Consider the following 22,502-nt stretch of genomic DNA (forward strand, 5'->3'; position numbering starts at 1 on the left):
TGAATCATTAATTGTCAATATAAACGGGTCCATATTGGACTGTACACCCTTCTCTGCAGTCAACCGCAATGAAGCCGGATCCTAACAAAAAGATCCCTAAAATAATTGGTGTAACTCATGTTCCTGTTTGTTTTTAGCCATTGGATTATTTAAAACTTTTACAAAATATATTATATAAAGTCTCAACTTAATTGATCGAACCGCCGGGAACGCATATTAGGAATAGAGGTACTGAGCACTTGAACTGAAAAAAGGTTGGTACTTTGAAGTGAGTAATTTTTAAGGGAAGAAAATGACGTGTTAAACATTGAAGATGAAGATTAAAGAAAACTGAAGAGCTAAGAATTTAAAGAAGTCAAAGACTCAAAGGAAGCCTAATAGAATTGAGGAGAGTTCTCTCATATGTTTTCTCATGTTAATGTTATAAGAATCGTTACGTTTGATTTGACAATTCAAGTTGTTCATATTTTATAATAGTTGATGCATTTGTCATTCGTACAAAAAATTAAGCTGATCGGACATCTTCATTTATCTAAATGAAGCGTATTTATATCAAGGGAAATAGTTGATTGGACGGAAGTTCTATGAATGTCCAATCAACCTTAGTTTTTTTTTTTTTGCACAAACGCTAAACATAGAGTCCAACAAAACGAATAACTCTGATATATTTAAATAAGACCGCGGTAGTGCTTATTTCACTTTACATGAGAAGATCTTTCTTTCTTTTTTGGTTGGTTTAATATAGTTTGGTCGAATATCATGGTATAATTTTTTTTTTCCCCCTTCTACTTACTGTTTCCAAAACATTTTCGAAAAACAGTTGGCAAATTTTCATGTGGAATTATTCATGTCGGCTTAGAAACAACCCCATAGGCCACTAAAATCCTACTAGTATTTGGCAGAGAATCCTAAAGGTAGGGTTGTAAACAAGCCAAGTTTTGTCAAACTCGAGCTACTCGGTTCGTTTAGAGTCCTACCACCTAAAGGGGCATGTCACAGTGGATTTGCCTTGATTGAGACATGGAAACTGGACAAGTACCATTACCATATATAATAGGCACAGAGTCTAACCTTACCCCAGTTAAGATCAAATGCATGCCGGTACTAACAATGGAAGGGATGTTTGGAGTCAATAATAAGTAAGCATGGGGTAACGTATTTGGCATGTAGCAAGTAAACCTATTGGCATTCTTGAGTCCATAGTAAGCATAGGGGGAACGTGGAAAAAAATGCACAAAATCAATCGACACACCAAACAAAAAATATCTCTCATTGAAAAGATACAAAAATGAACATTTCTAGTCCCTTAACAACCCTCATTTTGTTACTATCCACTGCATCTAAGACATGCCTACGAAAACGAAAAATATAAATAAGCACGACGACTCATCTATAACAGTAGAGGCACAGAACAAAAACCACAATGTATATTCGTAAACACATACATTAGTATATTGGAACGTAATAACCAAGCAGATCCCATTCCATGCATGCCATATTTCTTCATTAAAGATGCCTTGAAAATCAACTTGCAACGCAAGGAACTCGCAAGGCGCCCATTTCATCAGAACTATGAGGGCGTAAGGTCGGAAAATGGTGCCTCATTTAACTGCCTGCAAGAGTTATGATGCCTTGTTTAGGTAACTAAGCATCCAAAAACCCGTTCGTATCGCCAGTAGATTCGATCAGCGCCACTTCACAAGTTTATTCCCTTTCCTTGGCATGCTCAGGAATGAGACGGTTGCGCAACTCAGTAGATGCACCGGCCAGCTCTGTGAGAGATTTGGCATGATCAACAAAAGAACAAATCAAACCTCGAAAACCAAAAACATCAGTACTAAAGTACTCACCTTGAGGTGTGAAATTCCATAGTGGAGGAAGAGGTCGACCATTTGGCAAGCATGCGTTAGTTTCCCGCAAATCATCAAAGAAAGGGTGAGCACATGCCTCCAACTGTAAGTCACAGATTTCAGTTACAATATAGATTTCAATACAATTCTTCACAACTTGGTTCAGAAAGTATAATACGCTTCACACACAAAAAGTATAGTCTTCAATACAATTCTTCACAACTTGGTTCAGAAAGTATAATACGCTTCACACACAAAAAGTATAGTCTCCAAACTACAAAAGTCAATCCTAGGGAAATGGCAGCAACTAAATTAGGAAATAAAATTTCCGGGAAAATTTCACAAACGAACCGAAAATGAGGTTGGAAATGAACAAAAGTATTAGTTGATCGATAATGCTTCTAATATATATATGTCAAATCTATTTTCATCTGTGACCAATCATGCTTGATTTTGTAGGTCTGCACACATGAAAGCCTCAACTATGAACCAAAACTGTCGACTCGTTATCGATGATAATAGTGACTGACTACGAGAAAATATACCATAAGTTCCAGTTAAGCTAAGTTAAAAGGTTTATAATTTCATATACACTTCGGAAAACATAATACTTCATCTAAAACCAAGCATATAGTGCAAAAAACTTGCTTTCATATTTCTAAAGTACTAAACAAAACTCGATGAATCCTTACAGCAGTGCAACGTAAATTGGGAGAATACTGGAGAAGCCTTGAAACAAGATCCACTGCTTCAGCTGGCATTCGCTTGTGAAAAATCTAGAAAACAAAACTCCACTAAGTTTGGCTGTCAAGAATGTATAAGCCCATCACTGATGCAGATGTGTCTAAGATGCAACCTACTAGAGGATTCAAACGAACCTTGTGCCATGGGTTAGCTTTGATATGAGGAAACTTGAATTCAGTGTAATTCGGATTCATGCACTTAATTTCCTCTCTGGTTGGTGTCCCCAATACCTGATATAGATCAATCCAGGCAATAGCAGAAAGTTTACACACACAAAAAAAAGAAGCAAGAATGCACCAATTAAAGATTCGGTTATAAAACATAAAAGAAGTAAATCACTTGAACCTTAATGATTTCCACCAGTTGATCAACCCCACTTGCGCCTGGAAACAAAGGCTGCAATCATGCAACATTCTGAAACCATCAGAAGTCAAAACTAGCCCCATATATAGAATGTTCCCAAATTAATATTAAGTCCACAAAACGACGTTAGGTGATGTTGTCAGTTTTTTGCCTTCTGTTTTAAAAACCATGGATGCACATGTCACTATGTCCGTTATGTCTGTCAAAAAAGAAAAACTAGAAACACATTTGATTTTGTTACAGCCCTATGCTGTCACAAACTTGTTTAGAAAAATCTGAAAATGTGGTGGAGATTCCAAAAGGGTAGCCAGCAGGAGGGTGGAGAGTGGCTGACGCAGAAAGTTAATAAATAGAGGGGCAATTATGGTAGAAAAAGTATAATTTTGAAGGGACCAAAGCACAATTATCAAGATTTTGAAGGGGCCAAAACATAACATTGTATTTTAAATACCAAAATATACGTAGACAAAAAAGATTACTCAAAAGTTTGGGGGTTCTGTAGCCCCTGTCCACACCTCTTTTCATCTGCCACTGAGGGTGCGTGCTGCATAGTTGCCTATGATGCACTGACACCTCTAGAGGGCGACGTATCGATGTGTCCGAACACGGGGACACGGGGGGACACCTCTCGGACACGTGTTAATTTAATTTTTAAAAGGGGACACGTGTCGGACACGCCACGTGGCATGTCCAATATTAGTTGCTTAGTTGTTTGTTTCTTTGGCTTGTTATTATGGAACTATGGATGTTTTGTTTTCAATTGGGTTGTATAATCGTATTGAACTTATGGATGTTTTGTTTTGTACTTTTGTTTGAAAGATGTTGGAACTATGGATGTTTCATTTATTTTGCCAGTTAAACATTGGAAAAAAATGGGATGGGGGGGGGGGGGGGGGGGGGGGGAGAATATATATACATACACACACACACGTGGCGTGTCCCCTGCCGTGTCTGTGCCTCCAATTTTTTAGAATTCCTGTGTCCCTTGTGTCCGTATCCGTGCATCATAGATAGCTGCTTTCATCAGGAGAGGAGGTGGCCAGAGAAGTTGCCGGTAGGAGGAGTTGGAAAACGAGATGTACAATGTTGGGTTCATTCCTAATAGCTTAAGCTTTAGGGACATATGATAACTCAACATGGTGTCAGAGCTCAAGTTTCTGAGAGGTCTCGGGTTCAAGTCTCTCCATTTTCATTTGCTGCCCGTTTGCAGTATACTTCTCCCCTTTGTATCATGGACTTGCAAGTAAGTGGAGGTGTTGCATAGCTTGATGTATATTGTTGGGCCTATTTTCTAACAATTTAAGCTTGTTATCCGAGATGGGAGAAAGTGTGGAGGGTGTTAATTAACCCTAACACAATCGAATCTTATTTATATAAGGAGATATCATAAGATAACTAGATAAGACTACATTAACCAATGTGGGACCAACAATACTCTAACAAAGCTTTTGAGATAATTGGTAACTTAACAGAAGGAAGGGTGGCTAACAAAAGAAGTTGCAGCATTGAAATGCGACAGCATGAGAGGTGGGTGCTCTAAAGGAGGTCATGAGTGGGATGGGGTATTTAGTGATGTGGCCAGACCAAACAAAAGAAAAAACTATAAGAAAAAAAAAGAAGCATTACCAAACAAGCAGCCAAAATAATGTAGCTATTTATGCTGCCATGGCCAAAACCCCGCCAGCCAACAAAAATTTAACAGTATAATAGAAGTGGGATTGTCGCATCAACTTGAAGCTTAATAAAAATATTGAAGTTCGATATATTTAACAAAATAAACTGAAAGATACACCCACCTGGCCTATAAGTAGCTCAGCCAAAACACAACCGACAGACCACATATCAATTGAGGTCGTGTATTCCGTAGCCCCGAATATCAGTTCCGGAGCCCTATAGTACCGCGAGCAGATATAGGATATGTTGGGCTCACCAGGAACCTGCAATGAGGGGAAATGAATCTCAAACACTGCCGCATGATAAAAGCAGCTCAAATGAATTCTCTACAACTATCAACATACCAACATCTTTGCACTACCAAAATCACACAACTTTAGCTGATGCGTGTGGGGATTAACCTGAAACAGGCACCAAAACATCAGCAAAAAATCAGTTTAAGAAAACACACATTATTGGTTTCAATAGGGAGTGGCATGTGAGGAATCAAGCTTATGAGTTGATGTGACATATGGCTCAATCTTCACCAACCACCAAATGACAACACTGTAAGATCCGATAGGGGAATAAAGAAAACTTAAACTGCTACAATATTCTTTTTCTGATTGGCAAACTGCTACAATATTCACCACTTAACCTTGAGAATTACCTACAAGGGTAAATCTCATGCCCAACAAACTGCAAAGTAATGACACTGCAGAGGGAGACATCAAGAATGTAAATAGGTGATACCAAGTGTCCTATTCCACATTCCATTTAAATTTTCGAAAGACAAATTCATAGGCTCAACTCGAGAGCTGGCACAAAACATTTTCATCCACACAAGATATCAGCCATGTATTTTTTAGTTACTAACTGGTTTGTTCGTCAAAACAAAATTGAATATCGTAGTCACCGTAACCCATCAGTGATAAAGGCTCTTAATGATTTACAGCTAAGGTCATGTGCTTATACGTAAGAATTGTTACATAATCACTTCCATAAACCATTTGGCCATACATTTAAGTTCATCACATGAATCATGTACTATTATCCAGAGCCTTGTCAGTGGTAACGGTAAGAGTCAGACAATACATGTCTTTGATATCTCAAAACTTAGAATTCAAGCAAACAATCACATGGAAAGAGGCGGAAAGACCGGAAGATTTTAAGTAGAAGCCTCACGGTCAACTGCTCTTTGACAAGGACAAAATACAAACGTCATGATAACCGTGCTAGAAGTAACCAAAGTAAGCCAGTCCAAACACTGAGTCAATTTTCCATAATCTTGAAGAGTTTTAAAGAAAATAACTGAGATTAAAGTAACTCTGATATTAGGTTTAACTGCAAGACCAAGATGAGAAATCTTACCAATAGATTTTGCGGTTTTATATCACGATGACATACACCAACAACATTGTGTACGTAGTTAAGAGCACGGCAGATCTATAAATAGGAAACAACCAATTGTAAGTTAACCAAAACCATAACCAAACACAGCTGGAAGGCTAGTACACATAAAAGAAAATCTATTTCTAAGCATCAGAGAAAGAGAAATCAAACGAAATATTAGGAGTAAAAAGCATGGATTCAAATTTCACCTGGTATGTATACAGTCGTACATAAACGAAGGGCACATGTTGGCTCATCTTGGTATAGTGTCTTGTAACTCGGTTGACAGTTTCAGATACATACTCTAAAACAAGATTAAGGTAAACCTCATCCTTTTCGGTAGTGGAAAAGAAACGGTGCTTTAGTTGAACAACATTAGGATGGTCTAACACTTGCATAATCTGGAGTTCTCTATTCTTGTATCTTTTATCCTGCAACACCTTTTTTATCGCCACAGCTTCACCAGTTTCTAGGCACTTTGCCTAAAATACAAAATAAAGAGAAGAAAAATAACAGGTAAATGAAAGCAGTTTTGAGCAAGACTTCAATTGATATAGAGACCACATTTTAGTCTATTCTTAATACCTGAAAGACAACACCAAATGAACCAGTGCCAACTACACGCTCCGCCATGTATGAGATTGTCTGGAATAAAAAAGAAACTTCCAGTTATTAATAAAAACGAGATAAAACATTATTGATCTGAGATTATTCCCTCTAGACACAAGATGCCTTCTACATATTGTTGCTGAACATTTAAAATGGGTAATAGATTGACCTAAAACCTCTGGCTTAGTTCCAAAGCTCACAAGTCACACCTATTCAGGTAGAAGGGATTACTACGCAATCAAAAGGTTATTAAACAAGGTAGGAAGCATGGAAAGATGAATTGACTTATTAGTACAACCACTACATTTGATTGAAGGTGCCAGCTAGCGGAGTAAAGTCTCTTGGAAGTTGTACAAGGTCTAGTTGGCAAAGTCTTTTTCGAAACGTCTAGCAGGTAATTTCTTTGAGGGAGTAGTACTAGAGACCTATGAGTACTGACCATCCCACCACTATCAGAATGGAGTTGTTATGGGAAGGGAATGACTACACCTTGTTATGCAATCCAATACCCACCAATAAGTACTAGTAAAGTGCTGCCAGTTAGGCAAGCTCCCATTATGGGTTGGATATTAATTCTTGTATTACTAATTTCATTAACTCCTAATTATTGGCTTAATGTTCACAATGGACTATGAAAAACAGCTAAAAGAAAAAAGTCCACATACAAGAAATCTTAAACCAAAATACCAGAAGCAGAAAGCCTATGAAATTGCAAATATACAGGGAGGGAAAACAAATTACCTGCTTAGGTTGTCCATTTCGACCACCTACTGTAGTGGCAATTATCTGACCTGTTTCTGTGCCATTTCCGCTAATAATAGTGGCTTCCATATCCTGCATGAGGCAAAAGCTCAGTGATGTAAATCATGTAATAAATGTCTTTATGCAAAGCTTTCACCATAAAAATAGAAACTACAAGGTCAAACATAAAATGACATGATGAAAAAACTGGCAAACAAATTAGGAATGAACTTTTACTTTATCGTCGTAGTTATCATCTTTCAAGTCTCTGATTTTCATTTCATGCATCTCTTTGGGAAGTTGATCATAACCAGTTTTTTCAGTTTTAACAATAGAAGATACATGAGACGAGCTTGCAGCAGTTTCCCTGGACGTGGAGGCCATATTTTGCTCAATGCCAGTGGCACATCTATCAAAGGATTTTGATTCTCCAGCAACCTTCTGATCTACTTCTTGTTCAACCTTCACCCTCTTTAGACTAGAATCCCCGCCCTATAAGAAATTATGATTTCAATACAAGTAAGAAGCTGAAGAATGCATCGACGAACAAAAATGTAACTTCTCCTACAACACATGTGAGTCTACACTCTACAGTTTTCATTTGTTATAGTAAATCATAGAACATGTGAAAAGCTAAAAAGTATTCCAGGCATATCAAAACAAGAGTGGAGCACATGCAGACTGTCACAAAGACCTACAGTATAAATCTTCAACCAAGCATTTTGGGAATAAAAAACCAGCAGAAATTCAAGGTGACAATATAGATTCATATTTCGCTCAACCTAGTACCTCAATGGCACATTTATTGCAAGATATGCTTTGTTACACAGACGGGTTTATCTGGACGATCATACTCCATTAAATTTGAAACACTTGTGTTCATGATTGCACGCAATAGACACAGACTGACCCTTGTTTAGTTGTGCTTTTATATTGTAAAGAACATTTTTTTGGCATGAAAAGAACAAAGGGATAGTGGAGAACACTGACATGAACAGATTACATAGGATTTTGGGGGGTATTGTGAGCTTTTGCTCAAAGCTTGCCCTAAAAGTGCTCGAACGGAGGGCTATCTGGAAAACCACTGGGATTTTTCTCATCCAACATGGTCTTGCTTACATGGAGATGACAATTAGATGAATCTGACACCCATCACATTCACATCCAACTGACACATACCAGTGAGACAGCAATCTATATACCGTAAAGCTGTTTAAACCCATCCTAGGCAACATGAATGACAAGGACGCATGGAAAATCGCTCGAGCATTCAATAGTGAATGATGTACTTTTGATATGCGATAAATCAGGATGGAGAACACCGAAATCTTCCACCACGATCTTCTACCCACTGACCGTTTTATATTTTGCACCCTGTTACTTTTCTAGCTTCCGCGCCTAAATTCTATCATGCTGAAATCCAATCACCATGTGAATGTACGCAAATGAAAATCCACACATACCAATAACTAGACGCCATAGAATGATGCATAAACATGCCTGTGCACCCTAAAGTATTTAAAAACCCATAATTAGCCGCAAACGAAAGGGGAAACAATTGAACTGCATTAAAAGGAAAACTACCCGATATAACAGAGTCTACCGACAACAATCGAGGGGCCTAAACATTGGGGGGGGAGGGGGATTCAAAGATCCTAAAGAAAGAAAAGGAACAAACAAAATAAACAAATAATATTCGGTCAAAATCTTTTTTTTTTTTAGCCCACCATACCGGAATCTACCCATTTCCCATACGACCACCACCGTTGATTCAAAATATAAATGCAGCATTTTTTTCCACAAAACGTTAGATTTCCAAAAATATGTATACGAACGAATGCGTTATTTATTGATGTATCTATACGCACGCATTTATAGAGAGAGAGAGAGGGAGAGGGAGAGAGAGTTACAGGATCGGAGACGGAGGAGCGGCCGGAAGCAAAGCTCTTGAGGCGACGCATGACATTCATTTCGGTTTCTCGAAACAAAACCCTAATTTCCTCTCTCTCTCTCTCTCTCTTCACAAAATCGTGTGTTCCGGAGAGGGAGAGAGAGAGAAAGAAAAGCTACAGCTTCAGCTTCAATCTCTCTCCTCTGCGTCGTTCAAGAGAGAGAGAGAGAGAGATTTTCCCAATAGAAAAGAAAAGTTGCCAGGTCGAGCCACGCCACAACCACCGGCTCCCCGAACAGGCCACAGACGACACAGATTTTTTCCTTGGGTCAAAGATTTGTTAAAGCCAATCATTCGAAAAGCTTTTCAAACCTCAAGCCCACTTGTCGTCAAACTTTTACCGATGTTGACTGGTTAGACACTGATCCGACGGTTGATATTCAAGCTTTACCGGAATGTTCGGAGAATATTTTTTAAACTTGGAAAAAAGATTCTCCCAACATAGATTGGGAGGGCAAGGGTGGATTGGAAGATGCCTTCGAGTAGGCCTGTTAATTGACTGGATCCGATTCGAAAAATTGGATCCGATATAGTCAATCCGATAATTCGATAATTCAAATCCGATAATCCAAATACGGATCGGATCGGATCGGTTACCGATCCGAATCCGAACTTTTTATTTTTATTTTTTTAAATTTTTTTTAGAATTTAAAAAAAAAACAGTAACTTTTTTATTTTGAAAAAAGTAATGTTTAAGAAGTTGTATTTTTTATATTTTATTTTTTAATTTTAAAAAAACCGGAAAATTATTTTTTTTGAAAAAAAAAATTATTTTTTTTATTTTTATTTTTGGGCTAAAATTTTTGAAGTAAAAAAGTTTTCGGATTTTCGGATTGGATCTAAATTTTTCGGATTCGGGTCCGAATTTTCAGATTGGGCCCGAGTCTTGTCAGATTTGGATCTATCGGATCTGGCCCATTGACAAGCCTACCTTCGAGCGAGGGGGCAACGGTGCCAAGCAGTCGATTTGGTCGGGTAATCGACGGCTTAGATCTTGATCGAATAATAGATGGAATAGATGGTTCATATCTGTATGCGCTTATATTCAATCTGAACCGTTCGTGTCAAAATGAACGGTCGACACCCGCTTGGTAGCATCTAGGTCCAGGGGTCCGATCCAATTTCGGACCATTTGTGGGTTCTTCGCGGACCCACAACAATGATCGAAACCGTTCATTTTTTAGGGATCGTCGAAAACATTGATCGCACCAAAAATCACGTTGACCGAATATCGTTTGGTAGATCTTGAAATGCATTTATCTTTATATAATTGTGTTTGATTGCAATACAATTGTTTTGGCTAAATTAGCTCAACCTTTGACAAAATAATTGTGTGCAGCCGTGCCATAAAATAATAGAATTTATTATTTTCAGATTAACTCAAAATAGCTAATGTAATCAAGTAATTGTGATAATCCATTTAATTACCTCAACTAAGAGGATTTTCTTAAATGTATCAATCAATCAATAATCTATTGACAATCTTCAATCAGAAAAGATAACTGCATATAAATAAGCTTGAATTCAATCAAAAGCAAGTTTATATACAATTACTCTTAAGATTTCGAAAAAGAACAATATAGAAATATATCCACACTTGAATTGAATCGAAAGTAAGCCTATATGTGATTACTATTTGGCAAGGAAAAAGACAGAAAGATATAAGATAACTTAGGTTTAATCAAAAGTAAGTTTATATTCAAATAAGTCTTTAAATTTGCAAAATATTACTAAACTATAACTAAATTATTTTAAGTCCTAAATTACTCTAATCTCTGAGCAACCATTTTGTATGGATTGTCAGATGATGATTTTTTTTTGTCCCGAGGAGGGTGGGGGGGCTTTCTCTTCGATTGCCTCTTCTATTTATAGACGATAGGTCTGTCTTTCAGTTCATAGGTATTATGGAGCTAAACCAAAAAAGGCTCATATTCTTCACGTTTTCTTTTAGCGCCCAAGTCTTCGTTGAGTTCATTCAAATTTGATTTAAAATGCCCTCCATTCCCTCAAAAAATGGTTGCAAAGGCCTTCAATTTGCCACTTGACTTGGTATTCTCAGAAACTCTTCCCCTTCCACGTTTGTTGATGTAGATCGTGACTAACTTATGGATAATGGGCTCTTGTTTTTGTGCAACATGAACTAATGCTTCGGAATAATTTTCTCAGATGATTCATTGTAAGCATAACCGATTTATCTCATGAAACGAGCATCTAATGACACCGTTCGATGGTTTTAAAAGTTAATTAGCAGTTGTGCTTAATTATCATCTTAATACCTATCATTCGATGACCAAACGTGGTCGTTTCCAATCTAAATGATACTGTATAGTACTAAAATAACCTCGTAATTAAACCCCTCGATTCTCTGTTTCTTAGGCTTAATTACGACGTGTTTTGGTTGGATCATGCACTATTTAGTGCCACGTGTAATATTCTTATTGGGTGGTATTTTTTAGGATGTAAACAACAGTGTTGAGCACTTTTTCCTCATAAACTTAATGCATTTAGGAATCATATTAAACGATATCCGATCAACGTGATTTTTTAACGTGATCAGTGTTCTCAACGAACTCTAAAAAATGAATGATTCAGATCATTGTTGTCGGCCCGAAAAAGACCCACTAGTGATCCAAAATTGGGTCGAATCGGTTGGAAGAGAACTGGACATGATCTTGCCCGGTGACCCTTTATCCCATCAGGGGTTGTTTTCCTTTGATTAACCAAACGGATTTACTAGCACTTCTTTAATTTAATAGTAGTTAATTGATTTGGCACTCCACTTTTTAATAAATACACTCCACTATTTGTCGTTTAGTAACTAAATAGTCATCCATAAACCCTACTTAAGGGCTTGTTCGGACAAAAAAGCCATTGGCTTTCCCGCCAAAAATAAGCCAAACAAATCCACATAAAAACAAAAATAAGCCAATAAGTCACTTTTTTCGTCTTTATTCAAAAAATATTGGATTTCGATCAAAATTTTATACCTTTTAGATTCCTCTCGTCATGAAGATGCAATAATTCTCAAAAAAATGAGAATAAGCCAAATGATATGAAAAAAATTTGAATAAGGACAAAAAATAAGCCACTTTAGCTTATTTGTCCAAACACTCTCATCTATAATGTCATCACCAAGTATGTTACACACCTTGTAATTGCAAGATTACTCGAAAGTTAAGTTTTCATTATTATTTTTATACTTTCTTGATTAACTCTCGTTAAGACAGATGCTTAACCATAAATGCTTTTGATAAGAAACAAAAAAAATCCCCTCACCACTAAAAGCACTCAAGCTCTGTTCCGTTAAGAAATATTTCTCAAATAAATACTTATTTTTTGAATTAAATGTGATGTACTACGAGAGAATGATCTGTCTTGTAAAGTAAAAAATAAGTACTTAAAAATAAAAACTTTAGCGGAATGGGACCTCACTGTTGTCAAGAATAATTAGTTTTGTCCAAATTATCTCCAAATGAAATACGAAAATTTATGGCTCAAATTTGTTTCCGAAAACGGTGCTTTTTAAAATTGTGCTAGACTTGGACGTGTATTGGTCCACAAAAGTGGACCGGCCCGTAATATTTGTGTTATTTATCTGCTATGAGAACTATTTTTTTTTTAATTTTTTTTTGTAGGTGAACTTGAGTTCTGAAAAGAGTATCAGCCCGCAAAGAGATAAACCCACCAAGACCCAGTTCTAAGCTTAGAAAAACTGCTGGGCTTGGAAGGCACGACTAAGCCCAATTCATATGGGCCTACGGCCATTTTGGAAAAAACACAGCCCAAGAAAATGAGACCAAGTGCATTCTAATTAAATTATGCCTCTTTGACCATTTTCTGAAAATGAAAAAACATGTGTACATGTGGTGTAGCTACGTTTCGTGTCATCAAAATGAGTTGTTTGGTGAATAATTCACGAACCGAGACTTAAAAAATACGAATGACGGCATCGTCGAAACAAGACACGAGCGGGTCTTGAGATCCCCGATAAGACCGTCTAGCTAGTCCATTATAAAGGAATGAAAAGAAACCCTTCCCTTACGAAGAGTAGCCAATTTTCTTTCCTTCGAATTTTCCCATATACCAATGCCAATAGATAAGACTTTCTATCGGGCCAGGTCATAACCTCACGCTATAGCCCACATACAAATGAATTCGATCATTAATATTAGACGATGAAATGGGATCGGAACAAGCCGAGCCACAAATGCCAGAGACGCAAAATAACAAGAGGGATTGAACCTCTGGTAAGTTTCCATGTACGTACTGTCTAAGTTAAAGAGGACATCAAGCATGTGATGTCCATCTAGGTAGAAAAAAAGCAAAATTGTGATTTGAAAGTTTGCACGAATCACATCAGATGAAAAGAATGCTTTTTTGAAAAAGCCTATAACCACGTGGTGTGTTTATTACTACTATTTTTTTTAACTAAAATTATCGTAGTGTGAGGCTATCAAATTGGGCCATCACTCTAGGATTTTTAGGCTCTGTTTCAGAAATTTTCTTAAAAAATAAGCAGCTTATTTCACATTTTCAAATTCAAAAATATTGTAAATGAAAAATAATAATATTTGCATAAACACATTATTTTTTAGCTTGAAATTACCTTCTTAAAAAATAAGTATTTATTTTGAGTTGCGGAACGGAGCCTTAAGCCCCATTCCAGTAACGAATTTTTATTTTTATTTTTTCATTTTTTTCACGTTTGTTAGTTTTGCGCCTCACTTTTTTGATTTTCTAATTCGTCTCATCAATATGAATTGGGAAAGTAATTTTTTATTTTTTTTACTTTTACCTAATTATTTTGGAAAATAACCACTTTTAAGAGAGGAAAAAAAAAGTCAACTTTTTTGATTTTTTTTAATTAAAAGCATTTCTTGAAATATTTGGCTAAATGTAGATTTTTTTTAAAAACTTTTTAGACGAATAAATAATTCACAAAAGTTTGGCAAAAAACTAACAAACGCGAAAAAATTCAAATAAAGAGAAATCATTAGTTCTCTTTCTAAAAATTAATTGGAGGAATGGTATAATCAATCTTTATTTTGATTCCTTACACTCTTTTAGCCTCTCAAAAAGGACTCTGAGAGGCTAAAAAATTGCTTTGGAACATAGTTTCCTTTCAATGAAGTAATTTTATTCACTAGCAACAACCACAGGAACGCAAAGCAATACACGACGTCTAAAAAACAAATCACGGGAACATAATGCCTAAGGCCTGTTCCGGAACACATTTTAAAAAAATAAGTACTAATTTCACATTTTCAAACTTAAAAATAATGCAAATAAAAAATAATTTTTTGGATTTTTTTTTTGCATCGTATATAAATCGACATCTTTCGAACAAGATTTATATTGAATATTTTTATATTTCAGTAACTCTGTTGTTTTTGCACTTAAAATTATGTTCTTAAAAAATAAAAACTTATTTTCCGTTCTGTAACGAGGCCTAAGTTGGAAATGATACATAGAACAGTGTCTAGTGTGTACACTATTGTTTTTTTTGACATGATGTGTACACTATTGTGGATCAAAGTACTTCATTAATTTCTTTATTAAAAGGGTAAAGAGTGGTGCAATTTGCACCGATATTTACATACCGACGGTATACCGACCGTCGCGCGCGGCTGTCTCCGGCCACCGGACTGTCGATCCGAGCCGTCCAAAAATTTTTTAAAAAAAAGACCGAGGGGCCCTACGCGGGAATCAACGGCATCCGATGTGTGTAGGGTGCTTGATCTAGACACCCTATTTTTATATACACGAAAAATAGGGTGTCTAGATCAAGCACCCTACACACATCGGATGCCGTTGATTCCCGCGTAGGGCCCCTCGGTTTATTTTTTTAAAAATTTTTGGACGGTTCGGATTGGCAGTCCGGTGGCCGGAGACGGCCGCGCGCGGCAGTCGGTACGGTTTCCCTACACTTTTCGTCGGTACACATAGGATTTCTCAAGGGTAAACTATCTTTCTTTTTCCAAAGAAGTTGGTAATGGTCCCTCTCTCTCTCTCTCTCTCTCTCTCTCTAACCTTGAAAGTTCAATAGAATAGTCTCGCCATTATTTTTGGAGTCAAGAGCCAAACCTAAATTTGGTTTCTTGAAATCAGTTCAACGGCGACGGTGGAGGCGTCAGCAGTAGCTTCGATCTTCAGTTTGCGGCGGGAACGAGCTCAAGTTGGTGCGGCGGGTCCATCCAGGAGTGTCTGCTCTGTATCCATACCTGACCATTCCAGTCTTGGCCACTCCAACCCCCATTCACGAGTGCGATTGACGGGTCTAACTCCGGTGTCTTGGCTCCAGGCGGCTTTTGATTTGTTTTGTTTTATTTGTTTTTTGTTTTCTTCGTATTTTTTGACCGATAGTGTCTGCTTTTCTTGTAATATTTCCTTATATATATTAACTGCATTTTCTTGTTGGTGGGAAAAAAAAAGAAGAAAAGTCTCGCAGCTCTACCTGATCAATTAATGCATATTTAGAATTCAACAAATTTCTTCTTTGATTATCCTTGCTTTGTCAATATTATTATACCTTTCTCCACCTCACTTTCTTATCATTATTACTAGCTAGAAGTCACAAGACTCCCAAGATTTTTGTGTAGTGTGTTGTGCGGACAAGCTCCTCCCTTTTCAAACCATATGTTTTTCAGAGGAGAAAATGCTGAAATTGTATTTTTAAACCTCAAGTCAAAACGTAGGGCCACAAGTGTGACTGTGACATCAAGTATTGGAGCTGTTCAACTTATAAAATATTTGACATGTCAAATATTATTCATTCCAACGTCAAATTTGATCGGTCAATTATTCGTTTTCATTCAAACTTGATCGGTCAATTATTCGTTTTCATTCATTTGTCTTGAAACAAAAATGAATCCTTCAAAGGGATGGATACATAGTTTATCACACGAGAATTGTTAATTGAGAATTTATGTATATCTAGCTAGCGTCAGTAACGTGTAATCAGGGACTTCAGAGGTAAACGTAAAGGTGGAGAGGCCCGGACAACTCCCAACCTTGCTAAAATCCTCTCTGATGAGAGAGTTAAGGGAGAAGGGGGGTTTAAATTAAATATTCATAATGTACCATAACGGTCTCTAGAAAATTCAAAAATTAAAAACAAAAAATGGCTATATATATATATATATTGGAAAAATTCCAGATTTTAAGTTTCAGCCTCCCCTCTGTCCAATTCTAGTTTCTGTCCTTGTTAGCAATATAAATTTTTCATTGGCACTAATCATTGATATTATTGATCTGACGTCCAATGGCCTCCTTTAATTTAAGGCTGGATATATATATACTATAATTAATAGTAGTATATAGTTTTAAATATTTGATGTATGTAATCATGAAATGTGAATGAGCAGAAGAAATTCCTAAATGCATGGGACCATGGCAACCACTGTGCACGTGCAATAATTGATGTAGTGATTTAATATTTGTACCTTATGGAAATCTGATTTGGTTTTCCAATCCCAGGATAAGTTTATTTATAATTATTCTAAGGATGAAAGAGATTGAATTGTTTTTTTTTTAAAATTATAATAATAAGATGTCTACAAGACTACAAGACCAAAGCAATTCTTATTTTATTTGGTCAGCACTTTGAATTCATTAATTTATGAACCTAGAGCCTATATGCTATGCCAAATTAGTGTTATTATCTAAAGATGTGCATTCAGGCTCTGTTCCACAATGTTCTTATTCTTCTTCTGAGTACTTATTTTTTGTTTTACAAGACAACTCATTCTTATTTTTTTGTCCTTCTTCTTTGTTGGCATTTCCTACATTACCCTTCTAATCATTCGTTTTGGGGAAATTTCTAGACACAGTCTCTATATAATAAGCTTTTTCTATCTATCTCTCCATTTATTTCTCTCAACAATCTCTTTTAAAATCCAAACCGAACATGACCGTAAATTTTACATATAAGTGGATAAAAAATGTGAGTGTCAAAAAACACAACCCTATTCTCATACCCCTGTAGGGATGAATCACACATAAGGCAAAAATCACAGGCTAAATTTGTCCAAAAAGTACCACCCCCACCCCCCTCTCTGTCATCTGACATTTCTCTCTCTCTCTCTACAGACACTTGAACAGTTGACCTTGATTTTGAAGGTCCATAGGGGGTCGGTGTCATTGCGGAACCCACTTGCATGTGGGTGTGGGGCAGTGCATGGGGGTGCAGCTCTGGGGTCCATAAGGCTAACTCACAGCCAATGCGAGGGTACTACAACTCCAATACGTACTTGACTAGTTTGGCTAGCGAGTACTGTACTACTATTTGAAGAGGTCCATCTCCACAAGAAAAGGACCATTCCCAACTGCCATTCCCTTCCACTCTTCCTTTAATTTGGATTAATTAGCATTTCCTTTTCTTGACTTTTCTAGTGCCTTAACCAATTCACACATACCGGGTAGGCGTCTAGGTCCCGAGCCAGCATACAAACAGTACTCTTTTGCCCCAGTCATGCTACTTGCACATATACTTTTATACATATCTTGCACATACATTTTTATGGGGCTCACCTCGAATCCCACAAATATGATCCGAACCGCTCATTATTTTTAAAATAATTTTTTAAGAGTTTCTGTAAAAAAATCAACTCGATAGGATATCGGTAAGGGCTTTTTCAGAAATCATAGGGTAAAACAGTCTGATTCGCACTGCGATTTCTAAAAAAGCCCTTACCGATATCCTATCGAGTTGATTTTTTACAGAAACTCTTCAAACATTATTTTAAAAATAATAAGCAGTTTGGATCATATTGGTGGGACCCATAAAAGTGTATGTGCAAGATATGTGTACAAATGTATGTGTCTTTAGCATTTTTGCTTTTGCCCTGACATGGGTGTCTGAGAGCAAAGTCACATGATGCGCGGCTAGGGGAGCACGAGCTTGAGCTTGAAAACGTCTTTCGAGAATCTCCCAAACAACTAAAATTCGCGAGTGAGAGAATTTAGAGCGAGAATTGACAACAAAAGTGAATGCGCGACTTGTTTGTTTTGGGCCGGATTTTGGATTTGGGGTAATGAGTTAAAAGAAAGATAGATAAAGAAATAAGAGTAATAATTGAGAGAATAATTATTGGAGACCATGCGCAGAGAGAGAATTCCAAAACGAACAATGTGACTAAGGTTGTGAGACAGGGGTGGCTTTATGATTTTCATTCAACAGTGACAGCACATGTGAATTTTGCATACAAAAACTCTTTAAAGTTAATATATTTATGAGTACTACTATTTGCACCGACGGTTTCCGTAGGGAAACCGTACCGACGGCCACGCGCGGCTGTCTCCGGCCACCGGACGGCCGATCCGAGCCGTCCAAAAAAAATTTTTAAAAAATACAAGGAGGCCGTCGCGAGAATCAATAGCATCCGAGGTGTGTAAGGTGCTTGATCCGAGCACCTTTTTTTCGTGTAATACACGAAAAAAGGGTGCTCGGATCAAGCACCTTACACACCGTCGGTGCAGATATCTTTTCCGTATATTTATTTTGTTTGAAAATTTATCGGGTTTTTTTTTAGCTATATTGTCTCTACTTACTCATATATATGTAAATTTTAATTTACTTTGTCTTCAGAGGAATGATCCAATGTAGACAATATTAAACAAAAATCAAATTATATCTAAAAGAATACAAAAATTATAGTGTGCGCATTTTTCGAATCCAATAAAGGAAGTTGCTTGAACCCCTCAAACCAATGTAGAGCCGCCCTCGTCGTGATGTTTCTTACAGATAGTTGATAGGTCTATCATGGTGAGGATGAAATCCTAATTTCTCTAACGAACAAGTAGATTAGATTATTCTATTCTATCCTTCAAATAAAAGAACTTAAATCGAAAGTCGTTGAGTTAGTAGAAAATGCTAATACCCTAACGAACTATGTTTTCAAATGAGCAATCCGAAATGCGGCAGCACAAAAAAATCAATACGATAGAGATTTAGCGATACAACAAATTCTCCTGTAAAGGCCAGATCGAGTTATTGAAGCCCTAACAAGACAAACTACACGTACAACTAGTTTTTTTTTTTTGATCGTCAATACGTACAACTAGTTACTAATGTTTCTACAAAAGTATTTCACATTAATAATTATACAACCAACACTCTATTTTTCATTGAATGTATGTCCTTCGAAACAACATTATCGGAGTACTATCATATATGCCTGCACGTTTTCCATTCTCGTTCCTCGTGATTAACGATTGATCCATGTTCCAGGTAACACCGTTCTTAGTACTTCTTACGTACCCAGTCACACGCAACGCAACCCATCAACAATCAACTCATGAAATATATCAATGAAATAATTCGTCGATCGATCTTATGTCTGTATCGCTGTGGGGTCGGGAAAAAATTGGCTGGTCCAGTCCATATTAATGGAGAAAGTAAACTAGGGATCACATGAGAAAGGGAAAACTCTGTTTGGTAGTGCACTTTTTTCCTGCATGGTTGACATATTCCATGCACAGATCAATTGAGCTGAAAAGTGATGGCCGGAGTTTCAGAAAACCACGCATTAGGTTTTTTTTATATCCACAACTTTTGTTCCATGTTTGACCTTGAAATTGGATTCGTTCATACATTGCAGGATCCTGCACGTAGTCTCTCCCTCCGGGTCCTTGCGGCATATCATTGAATGCGGAGTGCGATGTCGCCTCTTTGTGTGGCTACGTTTCTCCGGCTTGATGTCTTGTGCTTAGGATTCTTTTAATCTTTGTCTCTTTGTAGGATCTTGTATTCTCTCCCCCCGGATCTTTGCGGCATATCATTGAATGCAGAGTGCGATGTCGCCTCTTTGTGGGGCTACGTTTCTCCGGCTTGATGTCTTGTGCTTAGAGTTCTTTTAATCTTTGTAATGTGTTTTCAAAGATTCATAAAATCCTTTCTTGTCGGTCAAAAAAAGAAGAAGAGAGAGTATGATTTTGTGAATAAACAGTGGTCGGTAACTATATTATTCCTCCACAATTTCCAACCGTTGTTTGGAATCTGTATTTCCATCTCCATCAGTTTGTTAAGACCAGGTACTTGTAATTAAAGCACACACTTGACCACTTCACCCAAAAAAAAAAAAAAGAAATCCATTTATACATAGAACATTCACTAGGAGTTAGAAAAATGATATGAACCCATAAAATATAGTACTAATAATTCTATGAGTACCGGCCAAGTATGAACCAGACAGGCTCGCGGGCGGCGGGGCTCACTTTTTGAGTACTCCCGCACAAATAATTCAGTCGTTTATTTCAATATAGGATCTTGTATTCTGAATTAATAAAAAAAACTGACATGACGCATTAAATCAAGCACTCGCAGTTATCAGATTGAACTGATTTTTCACGGATCGAGCCATCCATAAAAGTTTCATGTACTGTATTTTACAGGAGTAAGAAGTTTCAGCACATCACATGCTTTGAAAATATTAGCTTTGGAGAAAGGAAAGGTACGCAGATTGAATGAGCCAAAGTCACAATGGTCCCTTGCTTGCAGTTCTAAAGTCTAATACTACTATGTGATGAAGACAGTAGAGAGATGGTAACTCGTTGAAAAGGAAAACTCGAGAGTTTCAAATTGAAAATTGAAGTTTGAGGGTACGTACATTTAAGACTTTTGAGCACGCCAAGTCCTACAACAAAATTAAAGTCTTCTTCAGATTTTCTTAACTCCGATCCCCGGTTCTTCCGCTTAAATTTTAATACTTTTTGAAGGTTTTGTTCTTATTTTAAAAAAAAATTGAGTTCATTAGTTTTGAGCCAAAATTTTGTGAATTATTAATTCGTCTCGACGAGAGAAATCGAAAAAGTAAAAAACATTACTTTTGCTCAAATATTTTTGAAAATATCCAATTTTAAGCCAAAAAAAGTCTCTTTTTTTTGTGCCAAAAAAGTGGTATTTTTAAAAACGGAGCGGTTCCAGAGACACTCAAAAAAACACCTCATAGTTCCTGATCAAATTTTGATGATCCGAGCCGCTCAATGTGATCAGAACGTGATTTTAAGGGTACCCGCGAGAAATCAGCAAAAAAAAATGACCGGGAAGGGCTTGATTCGAACAGTTTCGAACAGTTTTTTATTGAACGGTTCAAATAAAAACTGCTCAAATCAAACCTTTTCCGGTCATTTTTTTTGCTAATTTCTCGCGGCCACCCTTAAAATCACATTCTGCACACATTGAACGGTTCGGATCATAAAAATTTGTTCGGGAACTATGAGATTACGATTATGGGTGTTTTTTTTAGGGTGTCCCTTGAACCGTTCCGTTTTAAAAATATCTGGATAAAAGTCGTAATTTTTCATTTTCCGATTCATCGAAACGAGACGAATCGGAAAATCAAAAAGTGAGGAGCAATTTTTAACAAATGCGAAAAAAATTGAATAAGAACCAAAAAAAAATCTGAAAAGTGCAAATAAATTGTTAGTGGAACAGCATACTGTAATTGCCAAAATATTAGGCTCTCTAATTAGTAATTTTCTAGGAGGTAAATTCGTCCATGATGGAGCGAATTAAAACACGACATTATGTACCTTCATATTTGCGTTCTTGTAAACTTATAAATCCGAAACTTGTTCGGTATTTTTTATTTTTTGTAACTTTTTGTTCAGATTTTTGTTGTATTTTTGGAATTAATTGTTTGTCTCCACGAGACGATTTGGAAAAGTTTAAAATTATGAATTGATATTGAAAAAATTCAAATAAGACGCAGTTCCGATTATTTGTATGGAACTCCGAGACGTGTCCTTCATGACTCAGTGTGCATATTGTGTACACCAAACAGTGTACCCATAGCTGGACTCCTGTCCAAAAAACATTGAATAATTTTTCCATTAGTACAGGCTTTGCATTCAATGCACAACTCCCCTCTCTGCACACTCATTTAATGCACAGCGGACCCCATCTCCATCTCTCTCTAAATACGATCCCAAAAAAAATGGTAATAATTGATATTGGCACTCCAAAAATTAATGAAGGCATTCTAAAATCAGTATAATTTGAAAGTCATTTTTCTTTATTTTTTAGAATGCTTCCATCAATTTTTGGAGTGTCAATATTATTTTCCAAAATTACTCCTATATAGTGTGTTCTAGAACCCAATTTAATTACTTATTTTTTTTAAATTTTAAAATTTCTTCATTGCTTTTAAAAAAAAAATATTTATTTTTCAAAAAGGTAATTTTGAACTCAAAAATAATGT

The 22,502-nt window shown here is 36.7% G+C and overlaps 1 protein-coding gene across 1 annotated transcript; it reads right to left on the reverse strand.

Annotated features, from left to right (window-relative positions):
• Positions 1-1,245: 1,245 nt before the first annotated feature.
• LOC131333360 (shaggy-related protein kinase alpha-like) lies at positions 1,246-9,594 on the reverse strand. The gene is made up of 13 exons (XM_058367836.1): positions 9,263-9,594; positions 7,590-7,844; positions 7,353-7,445; positions 6,588-6,647; positions 6,212-6,484; positions 5,982-6,056; positions 4,976-5,032; positions 4,754-4,894; positions 2,940-2,990; positions 2,729-2,824; positions 2,543-2,626; positions 1,851-1,953; positions 1,246-1,772 (listed from the first exon to the last, which is right to left on the reverse strand). Exons 1-13 carry the CDS (start codon positions 9,320-9,322, stop codon positions 1,705-1,707), a joined length of 1,416 nt encoding a protein of 471 aa, XP_058223819.1. The 5' UTR covers positions 9,323-9,594; the 3' UTR covers positions 1,246-1,704.
• Positions 9,595-22,502: the final 12,908 nt, after the last annotated feature.

This window comes from Rhododendron vialii, chromosome 7a, assembly GCF_030253575.1.
Source record: "Rhododendron vialii isolate Sample 1 chromosome 7a, ASM3025357v1".
Lineage (NCBI taxonomy): Eukaryota > Viridiplantae > Streptophyta > Magnoliopsida > Ericales > Ericaceae > Rhododendron > Rhododendron vialii.

Coding starts and splice junctions, on each gene's coding strand:
- LOC131333360 (XM_058367836.1), bottom strand. CDS start 9,322: ATGAATGTCATGCGTCGCCTCAAGAGCTTTGCTTCCGGCCGCTCCTCC. Junction 6,648..7,352: donor GAAATGGACAACCTAAGCAG/GTAATTTGTTTT, acceptor TTTTTATTCCAG/ACAATCTCATACATGGCGGA. Junction 6,485..6,587: donor CATTTGGTGTTGTCTTTCAG/GTATTAAGAATA, acceptor TTTGTATTTTAG/GCAAAGTGCCTAGAAACTGG.